General features: G+C 39.3%; 1 protein-coding gene across 1 annotated transcript in view; it reads left to right on the top strand.

Moving 5' to 3' along the window:
- The window catches only part of syn2b (synapsin IIb), an 80,546-nt gene extending 76,232 nt beyond the window's left edge, over window positions 1–4,314 (top strand). Inside the window, exon 13 of the mRNA XM_066670334.1 lies at window positions 478–4,314. Coding sequence (XP_066526431.1) covers window positions 478–607 — 130 coding nt within the window. The 3' untranslated portion in view covers window positions 608–4,314. The remainder of the gene's footprint in view (window positions 1–477) is intronic.
- The last annotated feature ends 11,433 nt before the right edge of the window (window positions 4,315–15,747 follow it).

The following is a 15,747-nucleotide window of genomic DNA, read 5'->3' as shown; positions in this document are numbered from 1 at the left end:
TCAGTGGACCGTCTGGTTCCACCTTAAAAGATGCAGTAGCCAGAGGTGCTAGAATCTAATTGCTTTGCGATTTAAGGTGGAACTGGAAATTGTGAGACATTGTCAAGATATTAGTGATGTTTTTTGCTTATTGTACTTAAAAACTAAGATAATACGCATAGTTTTTAAAGGGGAAATATCAATATTTGTGGCTTTGTTTGGTCGCTTGTGCCAGATCTTTCCAGTGATTTACATGGCATTTGTTTGAAATGTGCCCCTGAAAAATCCCCATGGGGAATGGTATATAGCCCTCCCTCGGCCCTACACCTCTTTCCCAACAAGAACTGAGACCCCTCACCCCTTGGCAAAACTGAGTGGTAGGGCTAAGTGGCAGGGCTATGGGTTGAAATGGGGTTCACCCTAACGGTGCACATCTCTGCTCCAGGAAATCCTGGGTCCAGTGCAGGTCCATCACAGACTCTCTTTCCTCTTTTCCAGTAAATCCCAGTCCCTGACCAATGCCTTCAACGCCTTTGGTGAGACGTTCCGCTCCAGCAACGAGGACGAAGCCAAAGCTGAGACCATCCGAAACTTGCGGAAGTCTTTCGCCAGCCTCTTCTCTGACTAGCGAGCCCCTCAAGGCTCAAGGTTGCGGACTCGATCTTATTGAAGTGTGTCCTGGTCCAAGGTTAACTCCATGTAGCTGTGTACAGTGTTCCCTCCTCCTAACTCTGCTGTAAATGTCTGAATGTCGATGAGCAAGTGGAGAGTGACAAAGCAGTGATTGTTCCGGCGAGCTGTTGGTATTTAACCTGTTGATTCTCTCTGGTCTGAAACATTGCCCTCTGTGTGAGTAGGAGGAAGAGAAGGAGCTTTCTTTGGTGTTCAGATGCATGGTTAGGAGGAAAATGGAAATCGAGGCAATCGAGAGAATCGTCCATTAACCCTCGGTGTTGTAGCCTTATCGTGGAAGTGTTTAATTTACCCAAAGATGAATATGTGTGTGAGTAGATTTTTCTCGTCTGTGTATATCTAGTTGATCTGTTTGTATCTATTAGCCGATGAGACATTAGTTCCACATTTACCTCGACAAGACCTTCATGCATTCTTGTTCAAAAGTTTTAAACCCCCACTGGGTCATATGACATGCTTTGGTGATGTTCTTTTTTGGTGAGTGAAAATCAAACTTAGGCACATATTGTGGAACCAAAAAAATATATAGAAAATACACAAAGGGTGCCATATCTTTTGCTTAGGTCACATTTTATGTTGTATTTCCTTTTCTCCCTGTATGTGGAGGTTAGAAAATAAAGAGAAATAGGGCTTTAAAGGCAAGGCAAGGCAAGGCAAGGCAAGTTTATTTATAGAGCACCTTTCATACAGAAGCAATTCAAAGTGCTTTACAGAAAAAGAAATTACATTAAAAGCCAGAGTAAAATCATAAATTCCAATAAGACAATTACATAAAAAGAGTAAAATGATTAAAATGATTAAAACAATTTAAAATGACAATAAATGAAAAGAAATAAAAGAAATAAAATGCCGTTACAGAAAAGTGCAGAATATTTTAAACTGAGCTGTAAGCCTGCTCAAACAGGAGTGTTTTAAGTCTTGATTTAAATGTGTCTAACGTTGGGGCACTTCTAATATTCTCAGACAGCTGGTTCCATTTAAAAGTGGCATAGTAGCTAAACGCTGCCTCTCCATGTTTAATTTTGACCCGAGGCAGGACTAACTGACTAGTTCCTAAAGATCTGAGATCTCTGCTCGGCTCATATCTCTGTAGCAGATCTGATAAATACGCTGGTCCTACCCCATTTAAACATTTATAAACCAGTAATAACACCTTAAAGTCTATTCTGTAACAGACTGGTATCCAGTGTAAGGATTTGAGGATGGGGGTGATATGATCTCTTCTCTTGCTCCGAGTGAGAACTCTGGCAGCTGCATTTTGAATCAGCTGAAGATGTTTAATGGTCTTTTTTGGAAGTCCAGCTAAGAGACCATTACAGTAATCAATCCTGCTAGAAATAAAAGCATGGATAAGTTTCTCCAGGTCTGGTTTAGTCAGAAAATCTCTAATCTTACTGATGTTCTTAAGATGGTAAAATGCTGATCTAGTAACCGCTTTAATATGACTACTAAAACTGAGATCTGAGTCCATTAATACACCAAGGTTGCGAGCCAGTTCTTTAGATTTGAGGGCTCTCGAGTCCAGATACGTAGCCAATCTTTGTCTCTCAATGCTATTCCCAAATAGTATAATCTCAGTTTTATCTTTATTCAGCAAGCAAAATATTACTTGTACACTGTAAAACAAATGTAATAAATAATAATGTAAATGTAACCAATACCATTTCAAATTTAAACTGTGTGTTCCCAGGCTTCCTTCAAAGCTGACAGACCAGTAATCTGAATTGAACTCCAGTCCTTTTTACCACCACAACACTTAAGAACATGTCTACTACTAAGAGCAACACAGTTTTTTTTGTCCTTACGTCAACCAGTTTCTGCTCCATGCAGCGGGTCCCCCACATGGGGGAATCCCTGTTTAAAATAACTTTAGTTCAGAATCTCTGACACATCCAGGCCTCAGAGTGTCAATACAGAAGTGATGCTCCTTGAATTCAGTCTAGTAGCTCGTCATTACTGTCATTTACCGTCACTCAAGGAGAACCAACAAAACATGTCGTTGGAGCCGGGGCGCCCAGACTTTTGCAGACAGTCGTACAAGCACTTTCCCATCGAGATTCCTCCAGTATGCAGTGCTTGGACGGGTCAGTTTTCATGCAGTCGTGGCGTTTGAGTGGAATGCCTGGTGTCCGTGGTGTGGCTTGGGTCCGGCACGTGTGTCGATTTATTGATGAGTGCCATGTAGTGATCCCTACATATCGTACTGTGCTGTATGTTCAGCATCTCAGGAGTTTCAGGAGTTTCCGCTGTGAGTCTCCTCTTCCTGCCGTCATGTTGTTCACGCTGTGTTCTCTCGTTCTCAGTGAAACTGCTTTGCATGACCCCTGGTGACAGGTGTTCTCTCTGTACAGGTCTCAATAAATATGTGGTACTTCATTCCACTGATTTACTGGTGACTTGTATGTGCTTGTTGCTTCTTGGCTGTAACGTGGCTGGGAGGGTCTGAGATCCTGGCTTCGAACCTGGCCTCGGGTTTGGACTGGTTTATTTCAGGTGACAGTCCAAAATCTTAGTTTGATAGGTGGGCTCTGAAAGTGTGGAGGTGGAGGACATGGAGGAGAACTCCCAGCAGGGGGCACTGAGTGATTTCAGTAGAGAAACCTGCTCTAACAGAGAGAAAGAAAGAACGTGTGCATCTTTCAGATCAGTCAGAAAGTCGTTATCTTAAATCTGGAGAAATCCAGATGTTTTTAGAATTGTCTGTAAATCCTTATATAAACCACCAAACAAAAGAACTTTGCTCAGTAAGAGATTGAGGTTAAATTAATAATAAATTTGTGGAATAGAGTTTGATCATTATCACACTCTGTAATCCAAAATGTTGAGTAATCAGGGAATTCAACGGCTTTAAGCTGCACCCATGGACACAGGGGTCCAACTGTGTTCACACACAATGCGTAGAAATGTGTAGACAAACATTAATTCAATGAAATTCAGCATTTTTGAAAAACTGCATATGAGCTTGAAGTCGCCATGTGAAGAAATGCAATGTATAAAGCCCCCAGGCCCTGTGTCCCTCAAAAACGAAGGCGCTCCATCCTCAATGTGCTCCATCCTTCCCAGACGAGTAGAGGTTGTACTGCAGTAAAGTTGGAACTCACTGATTAAGGCCTAAAAGGAACGTTTGGTGAGGACGTGTCCCCGTATTTCTGCCCGTGTGGTGTCTTTAGGCCAATTTCTCACTGAAGCAAAGTTACTACAAATTAAAAGCATCATCAAAGACCAACTCTATATACGTGTCTCTGAGAAAACGAGAGTCTGAAAATACAGTCTGCGAAGTGTCTGCTTTTAAGTGTGAGAAAAGTCATTAAAGTGTGCTATTGCTATTGTGTGTGTTTTTGCCCTTTGTGCTTGTACTCACCTCAAAGGCACCACAAAGTGGCATAAATCTACTTCTCAGAAGCTAAAAGCCTCTCATGGGTAAGGGGAAAAAATAAGCACTCATAAAAGCACAAGCTGTAGAAGACACCTGCGAATATGTTCGGTTACCAGCAAGTAACTCACTTCACGCAAGAAAATCTTCACTGATTTCATTCTAGTCACTTTACAGTTTTTTCAGTGACTGGAAAATCACTGGAACTTACAGAGACGTTTGAACAAATGCTTCAACTAATAGAAATAACATTTTTAAATGTTGATGTGCCTAATCTTCTAATGAGATTTGCCACCAATCCTCCAACGTTCAACGTTAGATGCTTTTGCACTTTCTGGAGTTCATGATTCAAGTACGTTCAAATTTTGTTAGGAATCATTTTTTCCTTTGTATAATATTTTTGTGTTGCTCTCTCTCTCTCTCTCTCTCTCTCTCTGTCTTTCTCTCGGTCTCTCGCTTTCTCTCATCTATTTTGTCAGAGTGAGAGACTATAGCTCATCTTCTGTTTCTCAGTTTGCTTTGGTCTGGTCCTTCATCGGTGGTCACAGGATGCTGTTAGCTGTGGTTGGGTATTTTTGGCTGCTGGACAATTCTGAGTCCAGTAGTTTCTCTGAGGTGTTTAAATACTCCAGCAGCATTGCTCTCACCTGTGCAACACATCAACACACAAATTCAGTTGTTTTATTTTTGTTTATATATATATTACTAAGCCAAATAAATGTATAATTACGTAATATTTTAATATTTACTTCTTGTACGTTTGTATTGAATCACATAGTGTGTGTTTTTCTAATTAGTTTCCTTCTGCTGAAAATACATTTTAAAAAAGGTTTATCCATTTTCCAATAGGCACAATTTAATCGCTAGTAACTCAAAGTGGAATCTTAAATCTGTGGAAGCACAGAGCATCAGTCATCAATCACAGCTATGTATTATTTAAGCTGGTACTGAAATTACCAACACCATTTCTTGCATGAGAGACACCTACCTCTCAGGTCCCACTGTGAGCTGTCATACACCTACATTAGGCACATGACTGTACTCTGAACTTAAAGGGGACTTCCACTGAGTTTTCAAAATTTGTGTCTAATACAATCAGTGGGGTGCAGACAGTCATTCAGTGTGGTCTGATGCTAATCAGTTTATTGCTGAGAAACGTACCAACTCACAGTTCTTTACAGTCGAGGTGATAGAACCGGGTGGGATCATGTCTTCAGCCCAAATACAGTAGATTATCTACTCTTCCCAAACACCAGTGAATGTCACCGCATTACTGTGTTTTATGTGTAAAGCTGACGATGGTAAAACAGCAGCAAATCTGAATAAATACCTTTTCTTTACAGATTTTACTACAAATTCCTTAAAAATAACTCTCTGCAAAGTAAAGAGGTTTCAGACCAAAAAGCCACTAAACAACATAAATGTAAATCAATGTCTCAGACATATTCATAAAGATTTCATGTAATAACATTCTGTGGGAAACTTCTAGAGGCTTCAGACGTCTGGTTAATTTCACCACCGCTGTGAACAGTTCTGACTGGAGTGTGTTCATCTAGAGCAGATTATTGCACTCAAACCGCTCTCAAATTGTTCACGTCACTCTCTTTCACAAAGACTATCCAGTAAGTTATTATTTATCTTTAAGAGACTATTTGACATGCACACACACACACACTTTACAATCATTAACATGTCACTGTCCATAACAGACACTCGCTCAGTGATATAGTCATAACAGATATGGTTAAGGGACGAATGCTTGCGCATGTTCACATGTCCTCACCTCAAACTCTTCAAATTATTCATAGATTCATTGCATCAACGTTCACATGCTTTATTCATATAGTTACAATTGTTAACACTTGTTTATAAATATCATTAGTTTACTTTTGCATGAGATACGGCCAATGCCAGCTCTGTGGTCAGGAACCGGTTGTGGTCTTTTATGCAGAAGACCCAGAGAGACTTGCATATGTTTCAGCTTTACACTGTATATATATAACTCACAGATGTAGATGTATGGCATAGTACAAATTTATACTTGCTTCCACGGTTCATTCAGTCCCTGACTGGCCTTTGAGGTCTTAGGTAATTACACAGATCATGTTTAGTTATTGCAGCCCATCGCTCTTATTTTTAAGTTCTATATAAAAAAAATGTAAAAATCATGGAGAAAAAAACACACCCAAAAATGTCTGGTTTAAACACTAATTTCCACACAGTTTAATATTCTTGTAGACAGTTATCCTATAAAATAACAAAGACGTACACACTTGTAGATCCACTGGTGGACTGGGAAAGCATTAATTCATTAATATTCTCTAACAGTTTAATGAGGTCCAGTGTTGTGTTGGGTTCAAAACCTGCCTTAATCATTGATTGCAAGTCAGGTACAGACCCTGCACAGGGAGCCAGTCCATCACAGGGCATCACAAACACACCCACACCAGTGGAAAGTTGTGTATTTGGACTGTGGGAGGAAATTGGATCACGCTGAGACAGGGACAACATACCTCTGACTCCTCAGAAACAGTGACCTAGAGCAAGTATTGACCCAGGAGCTCAGGAACATGGAGCTAGGTGGTAGTGACTATCACCTGTTGATCCACTATTGCTTTTAATGTAAATTAATATAATAAAAACACCGTGAATGTTTTTTATAGATTCATAGCTTTTTCAAATGGCACTAGGAACTGAAAACTGTGACATCACAAGGTACAGCAACAATGTAACGTCAGGTTACTACCTCCACAATTGTGAAAACACAATATTAAAGCAATATCAAACCACTCTGGATAGCCTTGGATTTAAGTGGCTGAATTACACAGGAATTTTGTAAAAATGAGTGATATCTAATTTTTAATAGAGATACTGAGATAGTGCCCACCTGATTGTTTTGGAAGCAGGAGATAGGCCTTTCCCTTTCTCCTCAATGGGAGGGGAAAGCTTTCAAAGCATTGAGCATCTGTGAGTGGCCGCACACTGAAGTGTTATTAACGCAGGGAAGTGTGTGGAAGTGTAGAGGTCTCTCTCAAGAGATTCTTTACCCCAATTAAAATACTTTAAGATTTTAACTTTGAATTCATTTTCCGTCACAACGGACACACAGGAGGAGTCGTGTTATACGAGAAGCTCTGCAAGAGAAGGGTTTGCTTCAGCTTCAGCTCAGGCGAGAAGCAACGAGAAAAAGACGCGTTCAGGGCAAGAGACGCGTTCAGGTGAGTTGTATGGGGTTATTCTGTGGAGAATTAAGAGAAAGTTGGCTTTAAAATAAAGGCTGTGACCTTCGTATGAGCTGTGATAGCTGCATTGCATTTGCTATTCATTGAATTATTAGCGTTTTCCCATGAAAGGAAACTTCTCATACGAATTCTCCGTTCCACCTTAAATGGTCCTGCAGTTCCATTCTGGCGCCTCACGAGCGAGAATGGAACTGCTGCAGCAGATAAGGTGGACCGGAGAGTTCGAATGGGCCAAGTTGAAGTTCGTGAACATCTTACTTATAACTTTATAATTATCAAATACATGTATTTTAGTGTTCAGTCCGAGTCACGCGAGCCCAGGTTTAAAGTGGTAAGTTTTAAAGATATTCCACAGCCTAAGAAAAGTGGGTTTATAAAGTGGTCATTTAAAATTACACCAGAAAAATATGCTATTACATTATTGTTAAAGTATTCTTATCCTGTACATAATCATTACCGTTCGTACATGACTCAGCAGTTTACAACAGCTTCCAAGTAAATCATCTATGAACAGATCTGAGGGAGTTGAAGCCAGAGAGACAAGTGCCACTCACCACAGAAAATCATTTTAAAATCAATTTTAAATCATTCTAACACGCCCTAGCGAGCGAGCTCCACTATTTAAAGATTTGGGGGGACTATATGTGACAGAGTTAAAGGAATATTGAGGTAATCTCCAAACGGTGTAATAATGCTAATTAAAAATAAAAAACGTATAAACTATGACTGGAGGAGTTAAGCTGAGGTAATGAGTAACTGGTAGAACGTAATGGAACATTGTCTAAATATACCATACCAAATTCGTACTGTACACACGTGTGTGTGTGTGTGTGTGTGTGTGTGTGTGTGTATATATATATATATATATATATATATATATATATATATATATATATATATATATATATGTGTGTGTGTGTGTGTGTGTGTGTGTATGTACACACACCTGTACACTCATACTCCATTTTATCAGCTCCACTCACTATACACCAATCAGCAATAACATTATGACCACCTCCTTGTTTCTACACTCACTGTCCATTCCCTGAGCTTCCCTCAGGCTTCAGGAGACCCAACAGGACCACCACAGAGCAGGTAGGATATGGGTGATGGGTCATTGTCAGTGCTGCAGTGACACTGACATTATGGTCGTGTGTTAGTGTGTGTTGTGTTGGTGCGAGGGAATCAGACAAAGAAGTGAGGCTGGAATCTGTAAACTCCTCAGTTCAATGCTGGACTGAGAATGGTCTGTCAGCTAAAAATATCCAGCCAACACTGTCCACGGACCACTGATGAAGGACTAGAGGACAACTAACGAGTGGACCAATGCAATAGGTATGTCTAACAGAGTGGACAGTGTGTGGACACTGTTTAAAAACTCCAGCAGCACTGCTGTGTCTGATCCACTCGCACTAGTGCAACGTACACTAACACCACCACCACCACCACCACCTTGTCAGTGTTGGGTGTTGGATGATCCAAACTCATACCTACTCTATTCTGACCGTTAAAAAACAAGATGAAAAGGGGGCTAACAAAGTATGCAGAGCAACAGATGGACTTCAGTCTGTAATTGTTTATCTAACAAAGTGCTACTGTGGACAGTGGGTGAAGAAACCAGGAGGTGGTTATAGTCTTGTACCACTTGGCAGTTCTACAATGTTCTGCATACTTTCATAGCACCATTTCCCCGTCTTGTTCTATGTTCAGGGCCACCACAGATGGAATGATCTGGGTGGTGGATCATTCTCAGCTCTGCAGTGATACTGACATTATGATTGTGTGTTAGTGTGTGTTGTGCTGGTAAGTGGTGAACAGACAGAGCAGTGCGGCTGAAGGTTTTAGATACCTCAGTGTCACAGCGAGACTGAGAATAGTCCACCAACCAAAAATATTCAGCCAATAGCTTCCTGTGGGCAATATCCTGTGTCCACTGATGTAGGACTCAAGGAGGACCAACAAAAACTGCAGCAACAGATGAGCTACTTTGCATTTACAAGATGGAGCAAAAAGAAAATTGTGTGTAATTGAGTGCCATAAGTTCATTCCACTCAATTTTAAAGTTAGTTTAAAAATATTAATATTGAAAAACTTAGAGGTTTTTGTTTGATGGTGATGTCACCTCTGCTGTTTACTCTTCGTATCCATATCGGTGTTATATCGTATTGACTGAAATGAAGAAAAATAGTGTGATAGAAATGTTGGCAATATTGTCCAGCTCTACCACTACGACGTCAGTGTCACTGCAGCGCTGAGAATGATTTACCACACAAGCCAACATACACACACATACATACACACACACACACACACGCAAACACAGAGAGAGGAGCGAGGGGTTTTAACAACAGCCATTTTCATTGTTTATTTATTTTTATTTGTAAAACATTGTCCATGAAATTATGCTTTAAATATTGCTGAAGTACATGTAACTATAACTAAAAATTACTATGTATTATTTATTAATATTTCCAACACACCTTGGCTGTATATTACATAAACGTGCGCGTCAGGTTTGAAAAGTAGGTCAAACTGAGTTGGGTTGAGATTAACTAGTGCTGCTAAATCATAGCTTGTCAATTGCTAACTGTCTACAGTAACTTAGCTGTAGCACTGGATTTAGCTGCTTATTTCAAGCCATTTTCCCTCCCGCGTGAAACGATAAACTAATATAATCGTCTCGTGTATTCCTGTCATTGCAAATACAGCTACCCATAAGTGCCCTACAAACAAACCAGCATCTTACTTACAGGCGAGGGCGAATTTCCGGCAAATGTCAGTGTATGAAACAGAGTAGGATGAGTACAGTGTCCAGAGCAAGTGTCACTTTCAATATTCTGTTTTATAGTTCAGATAATTTTGTAAGAACCGGTTGAAAGACTCACTTAATTTCGTCATTTTTGTTTAAAGGTTGCTGGGGTCATTCTTAATGTCAAGTTCTGTTTTCCGTTCCATCTTTTATGGTGCCGTTTTTCTACCGTATTGGTTATATTCTGGTCTTCTGAATTTAGTTCATCATTAAAGAACAGGGTTGTGTAGGAATGTGTGTGGGGGGTATGTGTGTTTCCATCTGGTCTCAGACGCTCATTAGATGTAGCAAATATAACTAACACACTCACACAAACACACACACATTTCCTGCTACCAGTTTCTATAATAATATTGTCATATGGTATGATCGTGTGTAATTAGCATAAAGGCTTATATTAAAGGGCACTGAACCTTCACTAATCGTGGCACAGTTTTAAAAAAGGTTTGGCTACAAAAGTCACCATCTTATGACACACAAGTTCACCTACTATTTAAAGGATCCGATGACGGCTTTCCGAATTATGAAATTTAGGTTTGATTCACTTTTTAATACCAAGGGTCATTTCTGCATTTGGAGACTGAACTCTTCTTTCTTTTACCTCAAGAGGAGGAAGATGTAAGTTATTCAGGGCTTGTAGCTTTTTTTATAATGTATGATTTTGAAGTGACACAAGGCCTTGCGCATGTTCTCTGTGCCTTATTTCTAAACTGTACCTTGATGAGGTCTGACAAAATATACGTTAGAGCTACTGTTCTCAAAAGAAGTAGAAAAACAAAAGAGAACATTCTTTTCAGCTTATTTTTCCGACACTATAAAATACACGTTTTGAGAGTGGCATATGGTCCCCGTAGAAGTGATGCGTTTATGCAGGTGTGTATGTGTGAGAGCGTACAGTGTTTGAAGATGTTATATAATCAACATACTATGCGCTGGACTTTGTTTTGTTGTCATAAACGTAAGGTGCAGTGATATGCATGAAGCCTGTTTGCATTGCTCTTGTTTGACCACTGAGTTTTCCACATTCTGCTGCACACAACCCACAGGTAAACAGGCTCTTTTTTTTTACTCATCCTTTGTGTATCTAATTTTAATCCCGTGTTAAAGGTCTTCATCCTCTGAGAAATAAGCTCATTGTCTTTGACTCTGTGATCGTGTGCTGGTTAAAAGGCAGAATGTGGGAGCGTATCTCTCAGCTTTGTTCTAAATCGGTTTCTTGAAGATTTTCGGTGGGTTCACTGTAGGCGTCGGTGATGCGATTCTTCAAGACGCTCTCTGAGGTTTCGTAAAACAGAACAGAAAAATCACCTGGTTTTATACTGTGTCATTTATTTGGCACTAAACATGTTCTATCAGTTTGATACGTACTTCAGTTTTATGAGGAAAAAAAACAACAAAAAATGGCCTGTTCTTTAGATTTTTTATATTTTCCAACAGATTTAGTAGAAACTGCCCCAACAATTGCAGAATGTTCCTTAGAGGAGGTAAAGAATTTATTTCCACTTAAGAAAGCACTATATGTAACATGAGCAACTGTGTACAATCTTTTGCATTTTTTGATTATTAAATTACACTGTAACTCTTTGTTAAACAACTATTTGTGTTCTGTCATCGATGTAGAGTTTGTCTCTGAGTTTAGTGGTGCTCCATCTCAGTACCGGGACAGATCTACTGATTTTGTTTCTTGGCTGGTTTACTTATTTCAGCATCTCTAACGTTGCCCAGTTTTGTGGAAAAATCGTCCTCAACATTTTTGAAGTGATATTTGTGCTGAGTTTGTGTTGCGTCTCCAAACTTTAATGTAAAATGTTTCCATCCAACAAAAAATAAGTGTGTGATTTAGGAAAGCTGTGTGTGTGTGTGTGTGTTTTAAAGCCATTTGCGGCTGAGATTTATGAACCGTCTGAAGATTAACTGTATGTTCTCTGTGTAATGGCTTTATTGCCCAGTCAGTGAAGTGTGGAGTATCCAGCACACTATACATCAAACACTTTTCTCTCTCCCACTGTGTGTGTGTGTGTGTGTGTGTGTGTGTGTGTGTGTGTGTGTGTGAGAGAAACGTGGATACATTTTGAATGTAGAAGCTGGAGAATACTAGTGGGGTCAGGTGCTGATGTTGGTTACTTCTGGATCACAGCCACCCCTCAGGCTCATCCCAAATATACTGGATGTAGAGTTCCACTGCCCCACAAACTAATATTAGGGGGTTTATACACCCCTAGGCCAAGTTTGGCATTGGGAATGGAGAGATTCTGCCCTTGTGCTGCTTTTCCAGTATATTCCAGTATATTTCATACTTTCCTGTGGAGATTAGAGCTACCACAGAACCACCTCAGAACTGACCTGGTTCTTTCATTATAAGGAGTACCTTTAAAATTCGGAAGATTTAGTGCATGTGAAAATCAGCAAATAATTAGAAAACTAAAATTTACAAATGTGTTCACTTGTTCCTGCTGAGAAATTCGTACCAAAATGTTGTCAGAGTTTTGTGTGTGACGGATTAGAAAGGTTTCTACAGATTATCGTAGCAGGACCACTGGGGTTACCAAAATGTTTGACATAGGAAAGTAATCCATAATGGTACATAAGAGCAAAGTTCATCGGAGTACGATGTTTGTACATGGTTTACAGTGTCAGAAATGATAGTAAACACAGTCACAGAGCTTAGGGAACGTCATGTTAATCATTCAGTAAACTGACCTTTCTCAAGGAGCCTGGCCAGGGGCAGAATGGCCACATGGCTTTGGTCAGAATGTGAATCCCCCACCCACCCACTCCTTTTTCCTGTCCACCTCGAAGAACAGGGAAGACCCCTCCTCGGTGGGTACGAGGCCTTGACAGCGCTTAAAGCCCTTCCTCATCCGCTGAGGAAGCACGGCAAAGCCCCTGGAGACTCATCAACATTTAACTCATTCCTATTAAAAGCAATTGTGCGAAAGTTCATGTCCTTAGATATTGTGCAAGTCTGAATTCCCAAGGAGCTGCACAATAAAGATCCTGGCGTTCAAAGACGCTCGCCAAGAGACGTTATTGGTTGCGGATATTATTTGTTATTGGAGTGCCCCTCTGCAAAAGAATCGTACAGTGAGAAGTTTTCGAATTTCTGTGCAGCATTCACTTCACCCCAGAGGTACAAACCCCTTCTTTTTAATGTTTTCTCCAGGGCTTTAGGTTGGAAAGTGAGCACGAGATCATGATTAGTCATGTAATGAAACTCTGGAGGAGTTAGACTGTCAGCCTGTATATATATATGTGTGTGTGTGTGTGTATGCATGTGTATGCATGTGTGTGTGTGATCTGTGTGTGGTTTATGTGTGAAGATGCTTTGTAGTCAAATGCTGTTAGATTCTGAAGTTAGTGCCTGATACAGAAACTGTGACAGTTGTGAGAATATCAGTATTAAGCTGTTAGAAAGTAAGTGTCCTGGACTCATACATTAATGTGTAAATTAATATTTTATATAGATAGATAGATAGAGAGAGAGAGAGATAGAGAGATAGAGAGAGAGAGAGAGAGAGAGATAGATAGATAGATAGATAGATAGATAGATATATAGATAGATAGATAGATAGATAGATAGATAGATAGACTGACTCTCCAAAAAAAGGTATGCTACATTATTATTATATTGTACCTTATTCTATTATAATTCTTGTTTTTATTATTATTATAATCCTTGTGGAGAAGAGAATGTAATGTACCTTTAGGAAACACCACTGCTGTACCTTTAAAGGTACGTTTAAACTGTTTATAACTTCAGTGACAATAATGTACCTCTACTCTACCTTTTTTTCTGAGACTTATTTTGCAAATAGTTTGCATTAATGAAGATATCCATAAGTAACTAGTAAAGCTTTGGTCTTGATATCAATAGATGCACACACACACTTGCTCTTATTATTTTATACTTGTTCTGAAACTGTAACACCTTCTGTTTCACTAGGAAGGCATTACTGTTCATATTTGAACATTTGCTGTGAGGATTTGATGGTGGAATTAAGAGCATTAGTGAGACCAGGAATGGATGATGGAAGTTGGCAAAGCTGGTTACCTTCAGGCTCATGTGCAGCTGCTCCAGACTACTGAAATTAGTCAAATTGTATCAGCAAGGAGTGCACCTTAAAGTGGACATACAATAATACATTAAGTGGAAAGAAAAACACCAAATGATTTTGACAAGACTCCAGTCCTTGTGATTGCAAATGCAACAGCTCAGCAGTTTTGCAGACAGTGCAGGGAAAGCTAATTTTACGTCAGCTTTTACTATATAAATTCATCCATAGGAAGAAGTGCTCAGGCTAGTTTTGCTTTCTCTAAAGAGAAGTGCAACCAGAAAGGCTCTCAGTTTGAGTGAAGCAACAGGAAGTCATCTGGCTAGCCTAACACCTCACAGCAGGACCACATGATGGTTAGCTGTCTGCACTTTTGCTGAGGCCTTCAAATGTGAAAACCGGGGGGGAAAAATTCAGTTCCTGTTAAATTTGGTAAAACCGCAGAAATAGCCACTCGCCTGCTCATTTTCCAGAGTCAAAAGTTCAGTGAACGCGTCCTGAGTGTCCTCGACAGATTCAGTCTCGGTCTTTGATCTCCAGTCTAGGGCTGGGGGCTTTTGGGGTGAGTGATTTTTTTTTTTAGCCAACATCATTGGTTTATCACGTCTTGGTTTAGGGTTGAAGTATTTTTGAAGCTTGCTGTGGTCTGTAAAACTGACAGCGGTATTACACCATGCTCTCAGTGCTGGAAAGTAATAGATTGCACATAATCTATTTATTTTTATTTTGTCTGCTGATTATTTTTGAAATTTACACTGCGTTACACATGTAGCAGAAAATAGTCTATGAAATAGTCTGTAATTATTTAAACTTGATTTCCAACGATTTCTTTAACAATAATATCTGTGTAATTTACTATTTCAGACAAAGTCATTCAGAGTAATTTGATGTGAAATGGTTCATTGTAAACAAACTGATGCAGAATTTTGTACAGTGCTTGTGACAGGAAGTAGATGTCACTATGTCTACAACACAATTTTATTTACAATGCGCAAGTACATTTTTCTTCTTAGAATTTGATTTCCCTGGAATTTTAGTTGTAATTTTGAGATATGTTTGCAATTAAATAAATAAATTAATTAATACCTAAAGCTAAAAAGATATAATAGCCTACAATGGAAGGTGTTGAAGAAGATACGCTTTATCGAACAGGTCATTTTTACAGATTAGCTATTCAGAAAGTCCTTCACTGCATCAAAAAGCACACAAAACTCATTTTAAGATGACTGTTTATACACAGAAACACGTGGACGGTTGAATACTATTAACACAGCCTAAAATCCAACACATCACCCAGTAAACAGCCACATTTTCAGGGTTTTTGCGTTCCTTATCAGCCATTTAATTCATCCCATGATGGGACTTTTTATATTTTATATATTTATATTGTTTTTATCATTGTATGTATTTTTAAAGTATAATTAATACATCTCCACCTATCTCTGTTTCTCTAAATGGTGCTAATTTGGCCCAGAATACATCATCAGTCAGATCAGTTTGACTCAATCTCTCAGGACAAAGAGTCATATTTCAACACTGATAATTATGTTAATAATAAATGAGTTTTAGCCGTAAAGAGGGACCACTCCAACAATTATT

This window comes from Hoplias malabaricus, chromosome 5 (assembly GCF_029633855.1).
Source record: "Hoplias malabaricus isolate fHopMal1 chromosome 5, fHopMal1.hap1, whole genome shotgun sequence".
Lineage (NCBI taxonomy): Eukaryota > Metazoa > Chordata > Actinopteri > Characiformes > Erythrinidae > Hoplias > Hoplias malabaricus.
This window is presented reverse-complemented; position numbering and strand designations above follow the sequence as displayed.